The sequence below is a fragment of the Scyliorhinus torazame genome, chromosome 14 (genome assembly GCF_047496885.1).
Source record: "Scyliorhinus torazame isolate Kashiwa2021f chromosome 14, sScyTor2.1, whole genome shotgun sequence".
In the NCBI taxonomy this organism is placed as follows: Eukaryota; Metazoa; Chordata; class Chondrichthyes; order Carcharhiniformes; family Scyliorhinidae; genus Scyliorhinus; species Scyliorhinus torazame.
In genome coordinates, this window is record NC_092720.1 from 197,215,518 (window position 1) to 197,238,779 (window position 23,262).

The window sequence follows — 23,262 nt, forward strand, 5'->3', positions numbered from 1 at the left end:
AGGCATCGCACCTGACCTCACGCTCATCTTAGCCAAAAGGCCAAGAAGCGATATAACCTTAATATTTCAGCCCTGGTTTCATCCTGGTGATTATGTGCCACCTCCCTTCCAAGATGAGCGCCTCTTCTTGAGACATGGTGCCCAGAACAGAATGCAGTTCTCCGGATGGGGTCTAACCAGAGCTCTGTACATCTACAATCTAACTTCTACCTCTATGTATTCCTACCTCTTAAGATAAAGGACACTGTTTGGGTAATAAGTGTTGGCCGAACCAGTAACACCCAGAGTCCAGGAATGAATATACTCCGGGGGCAACACGGTGCCGCAGTGGTTAGCACTGCTGCCTTACAGCGCCACAGTCCCAGGATCGATCCCGGCTCTGGGTCACTGTCCGTGTGGAATTTGCACATTCTCCCCGTGGATTTCGACCCCACAACCCAAAGATGTGCAGGGTAAGTGGATTGGCCAGGCTAAGTTGCCCCTTAATTGGAAAATAAATGAATTGGGTACTCTAAATGTATTTTAAAAAAGGAATTAATATACTAAAAAAAAAATCTATTTCTCTTTTAATTTTTTTTTTTAGAAAAAAACCCGCGAGCTTTCAGTTTGGCTTTTGTACTCCGAACCCAAAATCTCTTCTCCTCCACACAAATCTAGAATCTTTACATTTATAATCACATGATCCATCTTTCTTATGTTCCAATATAGAGAATCACAAGTTAGTCCACATTGGACCCCATCTGCCACAGATCTGTCTCCTCATTTAATCCATCAATTTGCCATGCATCTATGCCATATACAGTGCCATTGCATCGACTGCTGTCAACAAATATGGATCCAAATCTTTGGGTCGACATGGTTTTCCTGATGAATAATAATCTTTTTTTATTAGTGTCGCAAGTAGGCTTACATTAACACTGCAATGAAGTTGCTGTGAAAATTCCCTAGTCACCACACTCCAGCGCCTGTTCGGGTACACAGAGGGAGAATTCAGAATGTCCAATTCACCTAACAAACACTTCATTTTTAAAAATTTAGAGTACCCAATTTTTTTTCCCAATTAGGGGGCAATTTAGCATAGCCAATCCACCTAACCTGCACATCTTCTTGGTTGTGGGGGTGAGACCCACGCAGACACGAGGAGAATATGCAAACTCCACACGGGCAGTGTCCAGGGGTCGAAATCGAACCCGGGTCCTGGGTGCTGTGAAGCAACAGTGCGAGCCACTGTGCTACTGTGCCTCGCTAAAAGCCACAGTACAGATCCCAAGCTGGTGATTGTAATATCTTTGCAAAGGATGCTGTCTTCTTCTGCCAATCAGCAGAGAAAGACCCCAGTTTCCAGACTACTGGGAAAAACGAAAAGCGAAAGCACTACACTCCAATTCCCTGCAAACAATTGGTGCTGAAAATAGTGATAGAAGAACTTACATTTCCCAAGATGTCACAAGGCCCAGCACAAGCCACTGAAGTACCTCTGAAGTGCATCAATTTACACACAACAAATGGGATGACTGATTGTTCTCATGGCATTGATTGGCCAGAGCATGAGAAGAACCTCCTTGCCTTTTTCTTGATTAATGGGATCTTTTACATCCACCTAGATGGGTATATGGGGCCTCACTTTAACATGTTGCTCACAGAGAAACACCTCTGACAATGCTGCACTCAGTGCTGGTCAAATTTCTTTCTTTTTTAAAAATCTTTTTATTGGCTTTTCTCTTATTTATAAACAGTTGTGTGTATATATTACATTTTTCTTGCCCATGCTAATTTACTTTATTGTACAGAGAGGTTTATTTTGTCCTTCATTTAACTAACTTATGTACAATTCATTGCCCTCAGGATCGGTTTATAATTCTCCGACGTGCAATTCGGGAAGCAAAAGGGCGTTGGCCCCCTTCCCTATGTGTAGTTCTGGCTGCTCCGATACATCGAAGATTGCCACTATTGGGCATGGCTTCACCCTCACCCCCACAACCTTGGACATTGCCTCGGAGAAGGCTGTCCAGAACCCAGCAAGTTTGGGACAAGCCCAGAACATGTGGGTGGGGTTGGCCGGGCCCCTCTGGCACCGCTCACATTTGTCCTCCACCTCCGGGAAGAACCTGCTCATTCGGGTTCTAGTCAGGTGTGCTCTGTGCACCACTTTGAGCTGCATTAAGCTTATCTTTGCGCAGGAGGAGGTGGGAGTTCGCCCTGCTCAGCGCTTCGCTCCAGAGTCCCCACCCTACCTCTATCCCCAGTTCGTCCTCCCATTTTTGTCTGGTCTTGTCCAGTGGTGTTCGAGCTCTGTCCAGTAACTACCTACATATTTTTCCACATAGCCCCCCCTCCTTGCTGCTTGTGCCTATCAGGTCCTCTAGTAGTGTGTTTTCTGGGGCCCCGGGGTACCCCACTGTCTTTGCGGAGGAAGTGTTTTATTTGGCGGCGTCTCAATTCTTGTCCTTTTGCTAGTTTCCACTTCCTCGTCAGTTCGTCCAGTGTCACCAGTCTGCGCCCGACATAGCAGTCCCCGACCATCAGTGTGCCACTGTCCCGCCTCCATCTTTTGAAGGTGGTATCTAACATGGCTGGGGCAGGAGGGGGAAGTCTGTTATTGCCGCAAATGGGGGCCACGGGGGACATTTTGGTTATCCCGAAGAGCTGTCTCAACTGGGTCCACGTTCTCAGCGTGGCCGCTACCACTGGGCTCGTTGTGTATCTTGCTGAGGAGGATGGGAGTGCTGCTGTGACCAGGGCCCGGAGGGTCGTTCCTTTACAGGACGCCTCCTCCATTTGTACCAATCTGTGCCGGGTTCTTGTGCCCATCCCCTCACTCTTTCTGCCGTTGCTGCCCAGGTTGAAGCCAAGGCCCCTTTGATTTTTCTTCTTTGCAGTGTTGGTTTGGGACTGAAGTCAAATTTCAACCTGGAATACGTGCTATAGCCCTGTAGTGGTGTTTGAATGGAGAACGGAGCATGCTCTTAACTCTAACCAAAGGAAAAGGTGGCAATGTGGCACACAGCACATTGGTCACAACCGGGGGACTACCAATCATGCCGGTCCCAATCCGGGCGGCTTTCAGGGATTGAGTCTCTGAGTCTCCATTCCATGAGCCCCTCAGGGAGATCAATTGGTTATCCCGTGGATCTCGTGAGGGTTATTACAATGTTCAATGAAGGTGCTGGGAAATGGCGAGCAGCTTGTGCTGATTTTGTGACAATGGGCCTCCATTCAGCCAAATCTGGCCCCTGAAGAGTTCAGGTTCCTGCGAAAATTATTCAATTTTTGTCAGACTGGAGCAGACCCATCTGGTCTATGCCTGCTCTTTTCACGTAATCTTTACACCAGCGAGGAGCTGTTTAGTGTAAATAGACTATTCACTGTAAACAGACTGCTCTCAGTAGGTTTGTTTTCATATAAATACATATGCCAAATTGAGCAGAAATATCGAAGGATAGATTTAAAAGGACTTGTTTGTATCATTTGACATAGATGGTAGCATTAAACACACACAATCCTCAATGCAGTGAGCTGTGCGGAGGGATTCCCCGGGCGGGATTCTCCGTTAACTGGTGCAGCGCACCCCCGCCGGCAGAGTGATTCTCCGCCCCGGCAGCCGGCCAATGGGTTTTCCCATTGTGAGCAGCCCCACGCCGTCGGGAAATCTCCCGGCATGGGTGCACTGTCGGTGCAACGGAGAATCCCGACAGCAGGGAATCCAGCCCCCCATCTTTCCCAAAGGGGACCAGACAATGTAATCATTGTAACAGATAGAGAAATGCCGCAGCAATACTCAGTCGATTGAAGGCACCAATGTTAAGCCAAATGCTTTCCTTGAATAGGTTGAGGTAATGAAAATCACACTGACAAGTTACCCATATCCAACTCTAGCTGTATGGGGAATTCGAGACTGATCATTTACCATCCGTTCTGAATTTTTAGATCAGAACTGGGCAGTCAGAAACTTCCCCATCCGTGGCTAGACTGCGTCCCTTCAGAATAAAATTGACAGCTCATGAAAGCCCCTCCCTTCTGCGTTTTAAACCAGTTGAACTCATTATTACAATTCAACATCTGCTGAAGTAAAGCATCTAGACATTTCAATTACTTAGTTCCATTGTTGCAGTATTGTCCTCTCGCTGGAGTTAGAAGGTTGCGGCTTCAATCCCATTCCAGAGATTTGAACATGTAATCCAGGCTGGCATTCCCAGGTCAGCCCTGAGGGACTGCTACACAGTCAGACCTACCGTTAAACCTCTGGGGTTGCAGCGAATGGCTAAAAATCTTGGATTAATCCCCGTTAGATGGGCATCTCTATTATTATTTTAAATTTTAATTAATATTGTACATTTGGTTAATAAGCAGACATGACCCCACACAGTATTCTGAACATGATTAAGAAAATGCACCAGTATCGGACCCCAGCTCCCTATCTGCATTTGTGTTATCGCCGTTGGCTCAGTGTGTAGCAGTGAGGATGTGGGAAGTGAGAAAAAAAGGCAGCATCATTTGTCACCAATCACTAAATACCCTTGAGAAGCTGCATGGTGGGCATGTTTATTGAACCACTGCAGTTCACTACAGTGCCGTTTTGGGTGGTGGGTTTGTTTATTGAACCATTGCAATCCATATGGTGAAGTTGCTTGTAAGGTGCCATTAGATAAGCAGTTCTAATTTTTGGATTGGATTTATTTATTGTCACGTGTACCGAGGTACAGTGAAAAGCATTTTTTTTGTGCGAGCAGCTCAACAGATCATTAAGTACATGAGAAGAAAAGGAAATAAAGAAATTTTGACCCAGCAATGAAGGAATGGTAATATGTTTCCAAACCAGGACATTTTAAGACTTGGAGGGGAATGAGGAAGTGGTGGTGTTCTGTTGCAGTTGCTGCTCTTGGATGCTCCAGGTGGTGAAGACCATGGATCTGCCAATAAACCACGGGGGAATTCTGCAGTGCATCCTGTCAATGTGGAATACCCCCAGTTGTTGAAAAGGTAGGCAAACATGGGGCGAGCAGAGTTGGGGGAGGGGCAGCACGCAATGTACAGCTGCCTTTACACCTGTAGCTTAAATTACAGCTCGAGTCACAACGTGCCCAATACTGGGCTCTTAAGCAGTGGAGGGGAGCAAAGTGGAGGAGGGAGAAAGGCAAAGGGCGAGTCAGATTGTTGATGCTGAATCTCTGGCCTGCAGAACTGCTCTTTTGGACGCGATGTTAAACACAGGTCCAGTCTGCTCTCGAAATATTTTGGTTTATTAACAATCGACAGTTACATAGCAAAAACAGTCGCAAGGCACAAAATCTCAATACAAAAATAATCAAGAGTATATTTTTTAAAACGGGGACCATTCTACTCCAGTGTCCTTGATATTTCTTCACACACACCCCTCCCTCCACTGAAAATGAAATGAAATTAAAATCGCTTATTGCCATACGTAGGCTTCAAATGAAGTGACTGTGAAAAGCCCCTAGTCGCCACATTCCAGCGCCTCTTCGGGGAGGCTGGTACGGGAATTGAACCGTGCTGCTGGCCTGCCTTGGTCGGCTTTCAAAGCCAGCGATTTAGCCCTGTGCTAAACTAGCCACTGTGAACCACACGTGTGGCTAACAATGCCCTCGTCTGTGATCCTGCAGGAGAAGCTCTTCCACAATCACCGGGAGTGGGCCAGGGGTGCCGGGCTTAGGAATCCTCACCACATTCGAGGAACGGGCCCTGGAGATGACAGGGGTGGACGAGGGCAAAGCAGTCACCAACGCGGGGGTTGGTGGAAGCTGCAGAGGTGAGGAACCACCAGGCCCCACCCAGAGGACCTGTCACAAGTGAGGCGTTATTGCCGCACAAACTGACCCATCGCTCCCACTGACCACATGTCCATTCTCCCGCAGGTCCTCCAGATGGCAGCACATCCGGGCTGGGCTCATCTCCATCCTTCCAGGAGAACACCTCGGGGGACAGCTCCGAGGAAGACTCGATCGGTGCGCCACAGCTGTCATCCCCACCCTCCACCCTGTGTGTACCAGCACAGATACACACACCGCAGTGGGAAACATATGTCAGGCTTCTGGGGCACAATCTGGTGAGCACCACACAGCTACTGATGCATATCAGCTGGAAGCAGGAATCCCCAGGCGCGACAGCAGTCAGAGGTCTGCTGGACCCCAGGACCCAGTGGGCCCCAGCCTGATGCTGAGCCTCTGATACCGGGTTACCCGGAGCTGATGAAGATGATAGGGTGCTGCTGAGACATTCAGAGGGGGATGTCAGTGACACACCAGCAGGTTGGAGGAGTCCCAGAGGCTATGAGCGCAGGAGATGTCGCCGACAATGTGTGGCACCGAGGCCAACACTGGTGGTGACCGCAGTGGAGAGCCTGGTGCACGACGCCGGCACCTTTAGTGAAGGTGTCCAAGGCATCGCGCAGTCAGTGACGACCATGGCTGAGGGCATCGGCAGAATGTCCGACTCGCTGGGCGACGTGACCCAGTACCAGGCTGACCTTGATGAGGTTCTGCGGGACGTGTCCCGCCCTCAGATAGGAATGGCCGAGGTGCTGTGGATCTTGTCCCAGTGGCAGATGGACATTGCCGAGGCACGGTACAGCATGTCCGAGTCACTGAGGCGCATCGCCGCATTGGGACATCGGGGAGCCGCCAGGGCTGACAGAGCTGGATGATGCCAGGGCTCAAACGAGCAGCCCCTCTGTCCCAAAGTGAACCCATGGGTCCGACGAGCACCGAGCGGGAGGAAGGGGCGCTGAGTGCCAACACTGACCCATCCCATGGAGTCAAGGCAGCACCGCAGTTCCTGTGCCATCGCCAAGTGAGCCGGGTCCCTCCGGCCCCAGAGGACGTTCGTCAGGGGCATCGAAGGCCACGGGACGAAGTAAGCAGCTGGCACCCTCCACCTCAGATGTGCATCGTAGAGGATCACCGAGGGCACCGGAGAAGCTAGGTTGGTGTGAGGGGTTGGTGGGGCGGCACCATCGGGCGCGTGACACATTTAAAAACCCTTGAACACAACTAGTAAGATGCCTCTGTCACTTTCTTCTGTAATGCGGCCCGACCACAGAACTTTTGGCCAATCTCTGCAGGCATCTCCACCTCCCCGAGGCACTCACCCACCCTCCAGCCGAGGACACACCCACCCTCCAGCCGAGGACGTGTCCCAGGAGTTGTGTCCCATCCCCTGGGTGTTCACGTTGTTGCTCTTTTATCTTTATTAGTAATACCCACAAGACGTGAGTACGTTCCGTGTATTGGACAAATGACCACGCAACCAGTATATTAGTTCAATTATTGTTTATTATTAAACATAGACTCGGTTCTATGCGTAATAACCTACACACGGCTAGACATTAAACTATACCCAACAGCTTAAATGATCTTTACTTAACTTTCAAGTGACCGGCTCTGTGCAGGTTAAACAAGGCCTTTGTCTGAATCCTCACGTCTGGCGGCTGGAAGTCGTCAGGTTCGTCTCGGCTGCGGCTCATCCTTCGGGTAGCGATCGCGGGTCCTTGAACTTGGCTGGTCGATGTGCTGCAGTTGGTCGGAGCAGAGGCCGGTCCCAAAAGAGACAGAATATTGGTCGCTCAGTTCTTCTTATCCTCCGGTCTTTCGCGCTCTTTTGGGTGGTCCCAACCCAGGATCCAATGGATTGATATGATTTTGATCACCCTAATCGATACTGTCCAATTAGGGGCGGGTACTTTGATAGCTGGGCGGGGCCTAGTTGTTATTGTCCAAGGCACGTAGGCACTCCCAAATAAGGTTAAAAAGGCGCCCCCGAGTCTGCTACTGTTGCTATGTTTCAATCTGTGTCCCATTGTCCTGGGGAAATCGGTGATTGACCTTTAACAGGTGTGAGTTTCTGTGTAGGTCTGGTTTCCTCTGCACAATACACAGTGTATCGTCTGTGTCTCAACCTGACCACAATTCCCATCATCCTTTGTGGTGGCCATTTTAGATGGCTACAACATGTTGGCTGCTGGATGTCCCCCACCTCCTGCCAAGCACTGGGGCGGCAAGCCCAGCGCCCCCAGGCTTTCCGTCTGTGAGCAAAGATGGCTACTCACCTCCTTGGCCCCCCCCCCACAGAAACCCTTCCGCCAGGTTCATATTTTTAAACAGGAGTACCAATCAGTGCCAGTGTTAGCATTTGCTGGGGAGGGCAATAAATGATGGGAGGCCGTTGTATATGGATTCGCTCCCGTTAATTGTATGGAAATAGGGCTCAAGTGGTGATACTTGGCTTCTCGCCACGTTACGGCGAGATCCCGATTTCGCCTGAGGGAGCACAGTTGTATCGCAAAACTGTTTGGGGACTGGCGCAGTTCTTGTTTTCGGCCTCTCCTGCTATTCACCGGCCTTGTTTCGCTTGTGCAAGAGTGCAACAAGACCTGAGAATTGTGCCCAATACTGCAAAGAACCCAATTTCTGGATAAAATTGCATCTCATATAGTCTCGCAAGAGAGCTCTAAAATATTTAGGCTCATGACAGTTGTTCAAAATCACAGCCTTTTGTAGGCTGCGAGACTGCTCCTCCCCAGATACATCATGGTAAATATAGCATTGTGTCCTCACAGCAACTTATCACAGTTCTGAGGAAGTATCCCGTCAATTGCAGGAGGATTCTCTTTTGGAACAGGAACAAAAAGTCAAGCTATTTTAGAATAAAGCTGCTTGAATATGACCTGAAAACCATTGTCTGAGAGCTGATACATTGAACAGGAGTAATTTATCTGTGATTCATTTCAGTTTTTACTTCAGGTTTTATAGCAGAAGCCAAGCAAATCCAGGCCAAGTTTAATTTGCAACTGTAATCACATTGCAAGAATAGACAGGACGTGCTGGGACCAGCCTCTGCACCTTTCCTGCCTCCAACCGTGTCAGAATGGAGGGGAGTGCAGGGAGGGGGAATTTGAAAAATGGATTCATGTCTCATTATCAGTGCCAGCAATTTTCGCCAGCTTGCCACAAGGATGCAGGAAGTGAGACTGCACCCAGCAGTTCTGTGCCAGTCAGCTCCATTGCAGGCGTAGCACGCATCTCAGTGCCCTGCAATTTGTGTGGAGTTGGGTCCAGATGACGCCTCTGTGTCCCTTCCATGGTTCTTAAATGTCCATTCACCCAACATGCACTGTTCACACAACTAATGAAGCATTCGCAATAATCTTCAGCCAGAAGTGCTGAGTGGATGGTCCATCTCGGTCTCTTCCAGAGGTCCCCAGCATCACAGATGCCAGTTTTCAGCCAATTCGATTCACCCCACGTGATGTCAAGAAATGGCTGAAGGCACTGGATAATGCAAAGGCTCTGGGCCCTGACAATATTCCGGCAACAGTACTGAAGACTTGTGCTCCAGAACTATCCGCGCCCCTAGCCAAGCAGTTCCAGCACAGCTACAACCCTGGCATCTACCTGGCAATGTGGAAAATTGCCCAGGTGTGTCCTGTCCACAAATAGCCGGACAAATCCAACCCAGCCAATTACCGCCCTATCAGTCTACTCTCCATCATCAACAGTGCTATCAAGCGGCACTTACTTAGCAATAATCTGCTCACTGGCACTAAGTTTGGGTTCTGCCAGGGTCACTCAGCTCCTGATCTCATTACAGCCTTCGTTCAAACATGGACAAAAGAGCTGAAATCCAGAGGTTTGGCGAGAGTGACGTTCCTTGACGTCAAGGCAGCATTTGATCGAGTATGGCATCAAGCTTAACTGGAGTCAATGGGAATCAGGGTAAAAGCTCTCCACTGGTTGGAGTTATACCTGGCAAAAGGAAGATAGTTGTGGTTATTGGAGGTCACTCATCTCAGTCCTGGGACATCATTGCAGGAGTTCCTCAGGGTAGTGTCCTACGCCTAACCATCTTCAGCTGCTTGAATTTCCTTGCAACATAAGGTTAAATGTGGGGATGTTCGCTGATGGTTGCACAATCTTAGCACCATTCGCGACTCCTCAGACACAGAAACAGTTCACATGCAAATGCAGCAAGATCTGGACAATACCCAGGCTTGGGTTGACAAGTGGCAAGTAACATTCGTGCCATACAAGTACCAGGCAATGACCATCTCCGATAAGAGAGAATCAAACAATCCCCCCTTGACATTCAATGGCATTACCATCACTGAATCCCCCACTATGAACATCATGGCGGATACTAGACCACACAAACAGAAGTGGACGAGCCACATTAATACTCTGGCTACAAGAGTAGGTCAGAGGCTAGGATCCTGTGCCGAGTAACTCACCTCCTGACTCCCCAAAGTCTGTCGACCACCTACAAGGTACAAGTCAAGAGTGTAGTGTAATATTGTCCACTTGCCTGGATGAGTGCAGCTCCAACAACACTCAAGAAGCTTGACGCCATCCAGGACAAAGCAGCCCCCTTGATTGATACCCGTTCCACAAGCATTCACTGCCTCCGCCAGTGATGCACATTGGCAGTAGTGCATACCATCTGCAAGATTCACTGCAGAAACTCAGCAAGGTTCCTTCGGCAGCACCTTCCAAACCCATGGCCACTACCATCTAGAAGGACAAGAGCAGCAGATACCTGGGAACACCGCCACCTGGAGGTTCACCTCCAAGTCACTCACCACCCTGACTTGGAAATATATCACCATTCCGTCTCCGGGTTACCAGGGAGGCAAAGGCCAATACGTCGGCCTCTTTCGCTTTCTGAACTCCCAGTTCTTCTGACACACCAAAGATCGCTATCTCTGGACTCGGCACCACCCGCGTGTCTAAGATCTTGGACATGGCCTTAGCAAATCCCTGCCAGAATCCCTTAAGAGCAGGGCATGCCCAGAACATATGGGCATGATCTGCAGGGCTTCCCGCACAACTCGCACATTTATCCTCAACCCCAAAGCGCTTGCTCATCCTGGTTGCCGTCATGTGTGCCCGGTGGACCACCTTAAACTGGATTAAGCTAAGCCTACACATGATGAAGAGGAATTGACCCCGTTTAGGGCTCCGCCCACAGGGCCGCATCCAGCTCCCTGCCTAGCTCCTCCTCCCATTTGCCCTTAAGTTCCTCCACTGGGGCTTCCTCCACCTCCTGAGGTTCCCCTCACCTACCCAGGTGCCGGAGATCACCCTATCCTGTATCCTGCGAGGGGGTAGCAACGGAAATGTCACCACCTGTTTTTTGAGGAAGGCACGTACCTGAAGGTATCTGAAGGCATTTCCAGGGGGCAAACTGAATTTCTCCTCAAGCGCTTTCAGGCTGGGAAAGGTCCTGTCTATGAACAGGTCCCCCATCCTGTTAATGCCTGCCCTATGCCAGCTTTGAAACCCTCCGTCTATCTTGACCAGGACAAATCTGTGATTGTTGCGTATCGGGGTCCAAACTGAGGCTCCCTCCACCCAACTGTGTCTTCTCCACTGACCCCAGATCTTTAATGCCGCCACCACCACCGGATTAGAGGAGTAGCGGGCCGGCGAGAACGGCAGAGGTGCCGTTACAAGTGCCCCTAGGCTGGTACCTTTGCATGAGGCCGCCTCTAACCGCTCCCACGTCGACCTAATCATGGCTATGTTAGCCGCCCAATAGTAACTGCAAAAGTTCGGCAGCGCCAACCCACCCCACCCCCCCCCCCCCCCGACTGCGCTCTAGGTACAGTCTTTCTACTCGCGGGGTCTTATTTGCCCACACGAATCCCGAGATGATCTTGTTTACCCGCTTAAAGAAGGACTTAGGGATGAAGATGGGAAGGCACTGGAAGACGAACAGAAATCTGGGGAGGACTGTCATCTTTAACGGTCTGCACCCTCCCCGCTAGAGATAGCGGGAGCATGTCCCACCTCTTGAAGTCCCCCTCCATCTGCTCTACCAGCCGGGATAAATTAAGCTTGCGGAGGGCATCCCACTTTTGAGCCACCTGTATACCGAGGTACCGAAAGCCCTTCTTGACCATCTTAAGCGGAAGCTCTCCCAGTCTCTTTTCCTGCCCGTTAGCTTGGATAATTAATTAACATCTCGCTTTAATTCTTGTTTAATTTGTACCCCGAAAAATTGCCAAAGTCCCTCAAAATCTGCATGACCTCCCCCATCCCCTCAAGTGGGTCTGAGATGTACAGGAGCAGATCATCCGCATAGGGCGAGACTCGATGCTTCCCCCCCCCCCCCCCCCCCACCTCCCGGATCAGCCCCTGCCAGTTCTTTGAAGCCCGCAGCACTATGGCCAACAGCTCTATCGCGAGGGCGAATAATACCAGGAGAGGGGGCACCCCTGCCTCGTCCCCAGGTGGAGCCTCAAGTATTCCGACCTCACCCTGTTCGTGCACACACTTCCCACGGGCGCCTGGTAGAGTAGCTGGACCCAACCTATGAACCCCTCACCGAATCCAAACCTTCTTAGCGCTTCCCACAAATACTCCCATTCCACCCGGTCAAAGGCTTTCTCTGCGTCCATCGCCGCCACTACTTCTGCCTCCCTCCCTCTGAGGGCATCATGATGATGTTTAGGAGCCTCCGTACATTGGAGTTCAATTGCCTGCCCTTAACGAAGCCTGTCTGATCCTCTCCTATCACCCCAGGGACACAATCCTCAATTCTAGCAGCCAAGATCTTGGCCAGCAGTTTGGCGTCTACGTTCAGAAGTGATATCGGTCTATAAGACCCACACTGTAGCAGATCTTTCTCTCGTTTGAGGATGAGTGAAATCGAAGCCTGTGACATTGTTGGGGGGAGGGTCCCTCTCTCTTTGGCCTCATTAAAGGTCTTTAGCAGGAGTGGGCCCAGCAGCTCCGAAAATCTTTTGTCGAATTCTACAGGATAGCCGTCCGGCCCCGGGGCCTTGCCCGACTGCATGTTCCCTAGACCCTTTACAATCTCCTCCAGCTCTATTGGGGCCCCCAGTCCCTCCACCAGATCCTCTTCCACTTTGGAAACCTCAATTGGTCCATGAATTGCTTCATCCCTTCCCCTCCCGCTGGGGGCTCTGACTCATACAATTTACCGTAAAAACGCCCTAAAGAGTTTGTTCACTCCCTCTGGGTCCACGACCGTGTTGCCCTCTTTATCCCGCACCTCCCCAATTTCCCTGGCCGCCTCCCTCTTGCAAAGTTGGTGCGCCAGCATTCTACTCGCTTTCTCCCCGTATTCGTAGACAGCCCCTTTAGCCTTCCTCAGCTGTGCTATCGCCTTCGCAGGTCAGCAGGTCGAATTACGCCTACAGTCTCCGGCGCTCTTTCAGTAGCCTGTCTCGGGGGTCTCCACGTAACTCCTGTCTACTCTGAGTATCTCCCCGACTAGCCTCTCTCTCTCTGCTCTTTCTTTCTTTTCCCTATGGGACCTGAAAGGGAGCCCCTCTGATAACTGCCTTCAGGGCCTCCCACACCGTGGACGCCGTTACCTCCCCCATATCGTTAGTTTCCAGGTAATTTTTAATGTTTCTCCTTATCCGCCCACAAACCTCATCGTCTGCCAGCAGCCCACATCTAGCCTCCACAGCGGGTGCTGACCTCTCTCTTCCCCAAGACACAAATCCACGCAGTGCGGAGCATGGTCGGAGACTGCAATGGCCGAATATTCTGTCCCCTCCACCCTAGGTATTAACGCCCTGCTCATCACAAAGAAATCTATATGGGAATAAACTTTGTGGACGTGGGAAAAAAAGAGAACTCATTCGCCCTCAGCTGGATGAATCTCCATGGGTCTACCCCCCCTCCGTTCCATGAATCCCCTCAGTTCTTTAGCCGCCACTGGTCGCTTTCCCGACCTGGGGTTTGACCGGTCCAATACAGGATCAATGACTGTGTTAAAGTCACCCCCATGATCATATTGTGTGAGCCTAAGTCCGGAATTTTACCCAGCGTGCAGCTCATGTATTCCACGTCATCCCAGTTAGGGGCGTAGACATTCACGAGCACCCCCCCCCCCCCCCCCCGAGTCCCCTGCAGCTTCCCGCTAACCATTATGTATCTGCCCCCTTTGTCAGCCACAATACTCCCTGCCTCAAAAGCCACCCGTTTGCCGACCAGGATTGCTACTCCTCTGGTCTTTGAATCCAGCCCCGAATGAAACACCTGGCCCACCCAGCTTCTCAATCTTGTTTGGTCCGCAGGTTTTAGGTGCGTCTCCTGTAGCATGGCTACGTCTGCCTTTAACCCCTTTAGGTGCGAGAACACGCGAGCCCTCTTGACTGGCCCATTCAGGCCCCGCACATTCCACGTGATCAGCCTGGATGGGAGGTTAACCCCCCCCCACCCTCCCGACTAGCCATCTCCCTTTTTCGGCCAGCCACGAGCCCGCATCCCCCGCTTACTCGAGCCCTCCCATTGGAGGTTCCCCCCCCCCTCAGCAGCCTCACAATCCCGAACCCCCAAGTCAAGCACCCGTTTAACACTGACTCTCCCCCCATTACGCTTCCGTGAGTCAGCTGACCCATGCTGACCCTGGCCGCTCCCGCCTCTTGTCTCCGATTATCCAGATGCCTCGTTTTTCGGGCCCCTCCCTCCCTGTGAAAAGCCCAACTTAGCTGCTTTAACAGCGCCCAAAGAACATTTTCCACCCCCGCCCCCCCACGAAACCAGCAACAAACCCCGGGCGCAAACCCAGCCCCTCAAAAGAAACGGCTCCAGCTGCCAGAGGAGCAGCCCTACATGTAGGACCCCTCTCCTCCCTCGGCGGCCGAACTCCACAAAAGCCGAAAACATGGCCAGAGAAACAGGAAACAAACAAAAATAAGAGGGAAGAACATAATGTTGCTCCCTCCGGCTATCCAGCAATCAACAACTCCACCAGAGCATATCGTCCCAGTGTGGTTGCCCTTTAGGTCAAGTCCAACTTTTCTTGCTTGATAAAGTCCACGCCTCGTCCGGTGTATCAAAGTAATGGTGGCGATCTTGATATGCGACCCAAAGCCTCGCCGGGTGCAACAGCCTGAACCTCACCCCTTTGCTGTGGAGCGCCGCCTTAGCCCGGTTGAATCCAGCGCGCCTCTTGACCAGTTCTGCTCTTAGGTCCTGGTAGATGCGATTACGCTGTTTTCCCACCTGCTGCTCCGCTCCTTTTTAGCCCATCACAGGACTCGTTCCTTATCTGAGAAGTGGTGGAACCACACCATCGTGGCCTTCGGGCGGTTCATTAGTTTTGGACTTCCTTGCAAGGACTCTGTGCGCCCCATCCAGTTCCAGAGGCCGAGGAAATGCTCCTGTCCCCATCAACGTGGTCACGAATGCGCTCGCGTCCAACCCCTCTGCACCCTCAGGTAGGCCCAGAATGCGCAAGTTTGCCTCCTGGACCGGTTTTCAAGGTCTTCCAGCCTCTCCTGCCACCTTTTATGCAGAGCGTCATGTGCCTCCACCCCTGACGGCCAGGCCCAGTATCTCAGCTTCATTATCCGAGACCTTTTTCTCAATCTCCTTGATCGCCTTCTCCTGCATTTTCTGAGTCTCAACCATTTTCTCCATTGAGGCCTTCATCGGGGCCTGCATCTCCGTTTTCAGGTCAGCAAAGCAACTTCTGAGGAACTCCTGCTGCTCCCGCGACCACTGGGCCCACGCTGCCTGATCCGAGCCGGCCGCCATTTTCTGTTCCCGCGCCCGTTCCAGCCACTTCTCGGTGCTCGTTTGTTTCACCGTCCTGCTCCTGGTCCCCTCCATAAACTGAGCCTTCTAGTGCCGTTTGCCTGCCGATTTTCATCAAAAACGAGCCGCCAAAGCTCCTTAAAAGGGCACGGTAGTCTGTTAGCGGCGGGAGCTGCCGATTATAGACCTACCCGCGCATGGCCGCCACCGGAAGTCCTGGCTGAGGGCTTTTAATATCGCTGCCATGGTTACTGACAACTGGAGCTTTTAAGGTAGCTGGCAATAAGATTTGTACAGCCATAGCCCAAGCACTGTCTAGTAATGGTCTTCCTTGGCAATTACTGTCCAATTCGCCTGTGTAACATACAAAATCTGGTTCCTCATTAACAAGATTTGGAATATGAATGTTAACGAAACAGTTAAGGAGCTTGTAGAGATAGGTAGGGAGCACTTATCATAGAATTATATCATAGAATTTACAGTGCAGAAGGAGGCCACTCGGCCCATCGAGTCTGCACTGGCTCTTGGAAAGAGCACCCTACCCTGCCCACACTATCCCCATAACCCAGTAACCCCACCGAACGCTAAGGACAATTTTGGACACTAAGGGCAATTTAGCTAATCCACCTAACCTGCACATCTTTGGACTGTGGGAGGAAACCGGTGCACCCAGAGGAAACCCACGCACACACGGGGAGAACGTGCAGACTCCGCACAGTGACGAATCGAACCTGGGACCCTGGAGCTGTGAAGCAATTGTGCTAACCACTATGCTACCGTGCTGCCCACGGTTTACTTACTGGTAATGGGATGGCAAGTCAGATTGAGGAAGTAATTCAGGCCCTGTTAATAGGGACAGTTGGAATGGACAGCTGGTACGGGGGACGGGTGGCTGGTTGCTACGACACAGAGTAGAGTTTGTACTCTGATCCACCGTATTCCAACAAAAAGATAAATGTTGATTCAGAAAAGAATGCAGGCAGCCTTTTATACACTTTGTGGGAATAATAGTGGCCAGGAACTAAACCAGTACTGAATATTAGGTTACTTAATAATACTATCCAACCAATAGATAGGATGAATAAAACAAATTTACCCTGTTTTATTATCTCACTGATCCATACGATGGGAGTTATTTTTTTTAAATTAAATTTAGAGGACCCAATTCATTTTTTCCAATTAAGGGCAATTTAGCATGGCCAATCCACCTGCCCTGCACATCTTTTGGGTTGTGGGGGCGAAACCCATGCAAACACGGGGAGAATGTGCAAACTCCACACAGACAGTGACCCAGAGCCGGGATCGAACCCGGGACCTCGGCGCCATGTGGCAGCTGTGCTAACCACTGCGCAACCGTGCTGCCCTTGATGAGAGTTATTAATCTTCTATCTCTGACAGTTATGATCATTTTGTGTCTGATGATCATAGAATCATAGAAACCCTACAGTACAGAAGGAGGCCATTCTGTCTATCGATTCTGCATCAATCCCCGTCACCACATAACCTAACCTTCACAAACCTGGACACGAAGGGGCAATTCAGTATGGCCATCCATCTTTGGACTGTGGGAGGAAACCGGAGCACCCGGAGGAAACCCACGCAGACACAGGGAGAACGTACGAACTCCACACAGACAGTGACCCAAGGCTGGAATTGAATCCAGGTCCCTGGCATGTGAAGCTACTGTGCTAACCACTGTGCCACCATGCATCTTATTTTTTAAATAAATTCAGCGTACCCAATTATTACTTTTTTTCCCAATTAAGAGGCAATTTAGAATGGCCAATCCACCTAACCTGCACATTTTTTGGGTTGTGGGGGTGAAACCCACGCAGACACGGGGGAATGTGCTGTGTATCTTATATTTTTTTAAATTAATTCACAGGGTAAGGGCGTCACTGGTTCGGCCAACATTTATTGCCCATCCCCAGTTGCCCTTCAGAAGGTGGCAATGAGTTGCCTTCTTGAACCACTGCAGTCCTTGAGTTGCTGGTAGTCCTTGAGTTGCACCCACTGTGCAGTTAGGGAGGGAGTTCCAGGATGCTGCCCCAGCGATAGTGAACGAACGGCGATATATTTCCAAGTCAGGGTGGTGAGTGACTTGGAGGGGAATCTCCAGGTGGTGCAGTTCCCAGGTATCTGCTGTTCTTGTCCTTCTAGATGGGAGTGGTCGTGGGTTTGGAAGGTGCTTTCTCAGGAATCTTGGTGAGTTACTGCTGTGCATGTATACACGGCTGCCACAGTTCGTCGGTGGTGGAGGGTTTGAATGTTTGTGGCAGGGGAAGCAATCATGCGGGCTGCTTTGTCCTGAATGGTGTCGAGCTTCTTGAGCGTTGTCAGAGCTGCACTCATCCAGGCAAGTGGAATGTATGTGGCGAATGGTGCTGAACATTGTGCAGTCATCTGAAAACATCCCCACTTCTGACCTCATGAAACAACTGAAGAGGTTGGGCCTAGGACACTACCCTGAGGAACTGATTTGGACTTGCAGATCAAAATGTACTAAGAAACCAATCAGAAAAAAATCACTTTGTACATTTACTGGGGCAAGTCTTGTGTTGCAATTATTACTGTGTTCCAGAGGTTTTAGAATATTTTGTGATATTTTCCTTCTATTTTTATAACTGTGAACTGAAGATAATAACTGAGAACAGAAAGGTGTTTGGAACTGCCAGAGATACTTTTATTTGCAGAATCATAATGTCATGGTACAGAAACATGTAATTTGACTGGCCTTTATTACAGATTCTTAAATTGGTCCTCTTATCTAGTGTTCAAAGGATGAGTTAAAAGGAAAATAAGCCCTCTGGTGATCTTCAGAAACTACAATTGGAAGCATATAGTGCATTCCAGTCTCGAGTTATAAGTTTACCTACACCCTGAATCTCCTCCCACCTATTTCATCTGAACCCATTAACACAATGTCTCCATCATGAATTTTGACTATAGGGTTACACGGTGGTACTAAATAACCAGGGAGGATTTGTGGCACATTGGGTAATGTCCCTGCCTCTGAGCCAGAAGCTCTGGCTTTGAGTGAGTCCCATCCCTGAGTGTGAACGGCCAGGGAAAGTGCATTTATAACACAGCCAAACAGGTTGAGTTGCAACTTGCAGATCTTTCCAACACACTCTCATTTGACAAGAATGGGAGAGATTCCTGGCAAGGTCTGACAGAAAAAAAGTTGAAGCCTCTGCCATCACTAATCAAAGCTCCAGACTATTGAATGCATGTAAAAATGCTTGTTTACACAGCAACTTGGATTGACTGCGTGAATTGTAATGCATCACCACACCAAAGAACCAGAATAGGCACGATGGACTGAATGGTCTCCTTCTGCACTGTGCCATATCATTCCACTATATGGAAGAGTGGACCCTTCACACATGCTGAGATAACTGGTAGAATTGAGAAAAAAAACATTTTTGGAAAGCACTTACAGATACAGAAATACCAGTTGTGATCTGACCCATCGGGATTAAATAAATCAATAATGAAGTTTACAGGCAGCAGTGGATAGCACTGCTGCCTCATGGCGCTGAGGCCCCAGGTTCAATCCCAGCTCTGGGTCACTGGCTGTGTGGAGTTTGCACATTCTCCCCGTGTTTGCATGGGTTTCACCCCCACAACCCAAAGATGTGAAGGCTAGGTGGATTAACCATGCTAATTTGCCCCTTAATTGGAAAAAATAAACAGGGCACTTAATTTATTTAAAACAAATAAAAAATAAAATAATGAAGTTTACAACTTCAACCTCGATTGGTTTATGTTTGAAAAAAAAATTTGTTCTATTAAAATTCTTGGTTGTAAAGGATTTTTCACATGGTTTAGGAGATGGCATAGTTGGCAAGTCACATGAATACTCACCATATCGGAGAACAAGTAGGAACACTGATGCACACAGACCAAAAGGTAGAATTAGCCCAAGGTGCGTTCTGATTTCATGGCCTAAAAAAGAAATGAAATGATTTGTCTTTAACTAACTCTTTCAGAAGAAAGCATATTTTAATCATTGGATTTGGTGGATGTAAAATAACTAGTGACGTGTATCTGAACAAGAACATCCTTCTGCATCATTGACCCAAGTCAACATGTTGTCGGTTCATGTCCCACTCTCAAGTCGCAAACACAAAACCTAGGTCTGCCCCTCAGCCTGCCCTCTCAAGGGCAATTATGATACATTGATTTGATGAAGAGCAGGCAGTTCTCCTGGTTAATATTTACGTCTCAGTGAAAATCAATAACAAACTCTTTGTGGGATCATGCGATTCATAAATTTGTTCGTACATTTCCTACATTACAACAGTGACTACACTTCTAGGATTGATTCAGGGCATCCTCAGGTTTTTCGGGCAACACTGAAATGCAAGTTGGGGGTCGATGTTGTGTGTTTGCCTCTGAAAATTTACACGAGCATCAATCAGTTCAGTAAGGGAGAAAAAAGCTGACAACCCTCAAATGAGAAGACTGAGTGGTGACCCGATGGATGTCTTTAAGATTACGAAAGGGTTGAATAGGGTAGATGTAAAGATGATGTTTCCAATTGCAAGTGAGACCAGAACCAGAGGCCATAAATATAAGGTCATCAATATATTCAAAGTAGAACATTCAGGAGAAAGGTTTTATTGTGAAACTTAGTATGGTTGAGGTGAATAGTACAGAAGCATTGAGAGAAATAAACAGTTGAGGGGGAAAAGGAATAGAACATACAATGATGTGGTAAATTAAAGTGGAGGTTGATATGGAACATAAAGCACCAGCATGGGCATGTTGGACCAAATAGTCAGTTTCTATGTTTTCCAAGACTCAGTTTTTTGATGTTGCCCTGACAGACTTACCCTTGACGGTCAACTGATAGCTGTTGTTGCTTTGACTGACTAGGTTTGAAAAAGTGCAGGTATAATAGCCAGTGTCTGATTCCTGTGCATTGCTGATGGTTAAAGTACTGTTGCCCTCCGACAGCCAATAACGCTCATCATCTGGGAGTGCGAGCCCTCCTCTGGTCCACCGGACGGAATTGGCTATCCCACTCTGCACCACACAGATCAGCGTAATTGTGTGGCTCTCGAGGCTGCCATTTCCGGAGATGTGGGGTATGGAGAGAGGATCTGAAAAAAGTCACAGATGGTATCACTTAATGAACAAATACATCAATTTGCAGTTATAGAGCACCATTTACAAACCCAGGGAGTGTCAACATGTTTTACACCAATGAAGAAGCACACTCAACAGAACGATGGGATGGTGAGAATATAACTGCACTAGTAATCCAAAGGCCGGGACTAACGCTTTGGGATCATGACCAGCATTGGTCTCAACAATGGTGACCATAACTACTGGATTGTTGGAAAAATGTCTAGCAATGTCCCCCAGAGAAGGAAATCTGCCTTTCTTATCTGGTCTGGTTTACATGTGACTCAGACCCACAGCAATATGGTTGACTCTTAACCACCCTCTGAGATTGGCTGGCAAAGCCAGTTATACCAGCCTCCACAGAAAAGTCAAGCAAGAATAAACTCAGTGATTACCTGGCACTCCTAGGCTTCAGAAATGAAAAGTTCCATGCTTCACCCGGTCAACCCTTCAACGTACTAACAACAGTATGCCAAAATTGGGCGAGCAGTGCCACATACTAGTCATGCAACAACCTGACATAGTCATACCTTGCAACTAATGTCCCAATCTCATCCATCACAAGCCCAGGGTTTGTTCTGTCCCAGCAACAGGACAGACACTCCAAAGGGGACAAAACAGTGAAACACAGTTGGGGGATAGAATCCTCAACATTGACTCCAGGGGTCTCATGGCATCAAGTCAAATATGCCCAAGAATTATCATGCATCCCTCCCCTTGCTGATGAATCAATGCTCCTCCATGTTGAACACCACTTGGAAGAAGCACGGAGGACAGCAAAGGCACAGAATGTACTCCGGTGGAGAATATCAATGTCCATCAGCAAAAGTCACTCACCTGATGAAGGAGTTGCGCTCCGAAAGCTAGTGATTCCAAATAAACCTGTTGGACTTTAACCTGGTGTTGTAAGGCTTCTTACTGTGCCCACACCAGTCCAACGCCACATCTCCACATCACATCAACAAAAGGGTTTGGTAGCAACACCAAAGATTAGGTTGGCCAGGCCCTGAAGGATATATCTGCCAGGCTTGGCCTATGATAGCCGGGATGAGAACCAACAAGAGGGAAAAATCTACTTGACTACCCTGATATAGTTACCGGTTATAAATGCGTCTGTCCATGAGAATTTTGGTAGAAGTGACCACTGTACGGTACTTGAGGAGAAAGAGTCCATCTTCGCACTGAGGACACCCGACATCAGACTATGGAGTACGATCACGGTGCTAAATGAGATAGATTCAGAGAAGAGTGTGCAGGAGACCATGCCAGGAGTAGAACCAGACATGTCCAAAAATGAGATACCAAACTGATGAAGGTACAAGACAGGGCTACATGTATGCTGCAAGAAATAAGGCCATTAATGAAATTGTTTTGTTTTAGAATTGGCTGACACCGCACTAGTTCTCTCTCCCTCTGAAAATACAGGGACTAAGAGATACGGATCACTAAGATTACGATTCACGCTTTGAGATCACGAGGTACCAAAGAATCATGAATCGATCGCAGAAAGTCTTCTGGTATCTAGTGTATCCCTATTAGCTCCAAGGCAGGGTCGTGGGTGGCATGGTAGTGTGGTGATCTGCATATCTGTGTATATATACAAGGGGTCAATGTAAATGCAATACAACTAAGCAAATACTTGAGGGAGCACGGGAGATGTATAAATAGAGACAGACAGGAAGTCAGAGGCACTCTTCACAGGAACAGCAGCTGGTGAGCAGGACACAGACAGGCAGCTCAGATGTAACATAGTATAAGTGCTGGAGAGAGAACAAACTCATACAAATAAAGTATCTACTTCAACTGTAAGACTACGAGCTTTATTCAGACACAAGGAATAATACAGGTTCAATTCCAGGCTTGGGCCACTGTCTGTGTGGAGTCTGTATGTTCTCCCCGTGTCTGCGTGGGTTTCCGCCGGCTGCTCCGGTTTCCTCCCACAAGTCCCGAAAGATGTGCTGTTAGGTAATTTGGACATTCTGAATTCTCCCTCAGTGTGCCCGAACAGGAGCTGGAATGTGGCGTCTAGGGGCTTTTCACTGTAACTTCATTGCAGTGTTAATGTAAGCCTACTTGAGAAAATAAAGATTATTATTGTGAACAGGAGGGTTCCAATGTCTGTTACGGATAGAGGAGAGAGGCAAACTGAACTCCCTTTGTTTTTCTTACCATCTGTCTGTACGTCTAAGTGTTCTAATTTTTAAATATAGGTTGTGATGGTTTCCCCAAACCCTTTACTTACGACGTCAGTTTTAAAGTGACACCCAGAAAACCTTCCCGTCAGACTGAATCAGGAATATTGTTTACTCATACACGTGAATCCAGGGGATGGTCATTGCAACTACATACACAGAGGGAGAAAATAGGAAAGAAGAGTTTTACAACTAGAGATAATTTTTCAAAAGGCCTAAGGATACCTATATTAATTCACGGGAATGTCAGTGTCCAGTGAGGGTTCCTTCACTACATGACCTAAGCTCCCCTGGCCTTTGGAAATATTTAATGTTACATACATTCCTGAACAGGCACCGGAACGTGGAGACTAGGGGCTTTTCACAGTAACTTCATTGCAGTGTTAATGTAAGCCTACTTGTGACAATAA

At 48.8% G+C, this 23,262-nt stretch overlaps 1 protein-coding gene across 6 annotated transcripts in view; it reads right to left on the bottom strand.

Annotated features, from left to right (window-relative positions):
* The window catches only part of LOC140390327 (hepatic and glial cell adhesion molecule-like), an 83,394-nt gene that overhangs the window by 21,756 nt on the left and 38,376 nt on the right, over positions 1–23,262 (bottom strand). For 3 of the 6 annotated variants that reach the window (XM_072475391.1, XM_072475392.1, XM_072475390.1), the window contains exons 3-4: positions 20,366–20,635; positions 19,395–19,475 (exon numbers count right to left, since the gene is read on the bottom strand). In XM_072475391.1, coding sequence (XP_072331492.1) covers positions 19,395–19,475; positions 20,366–20,635 — 351 coding nt within the window. The other 3 variants (XM_072475388.1, XM_072475393.1, XM_072475387.1) reach the window with 3 other exon arrangements.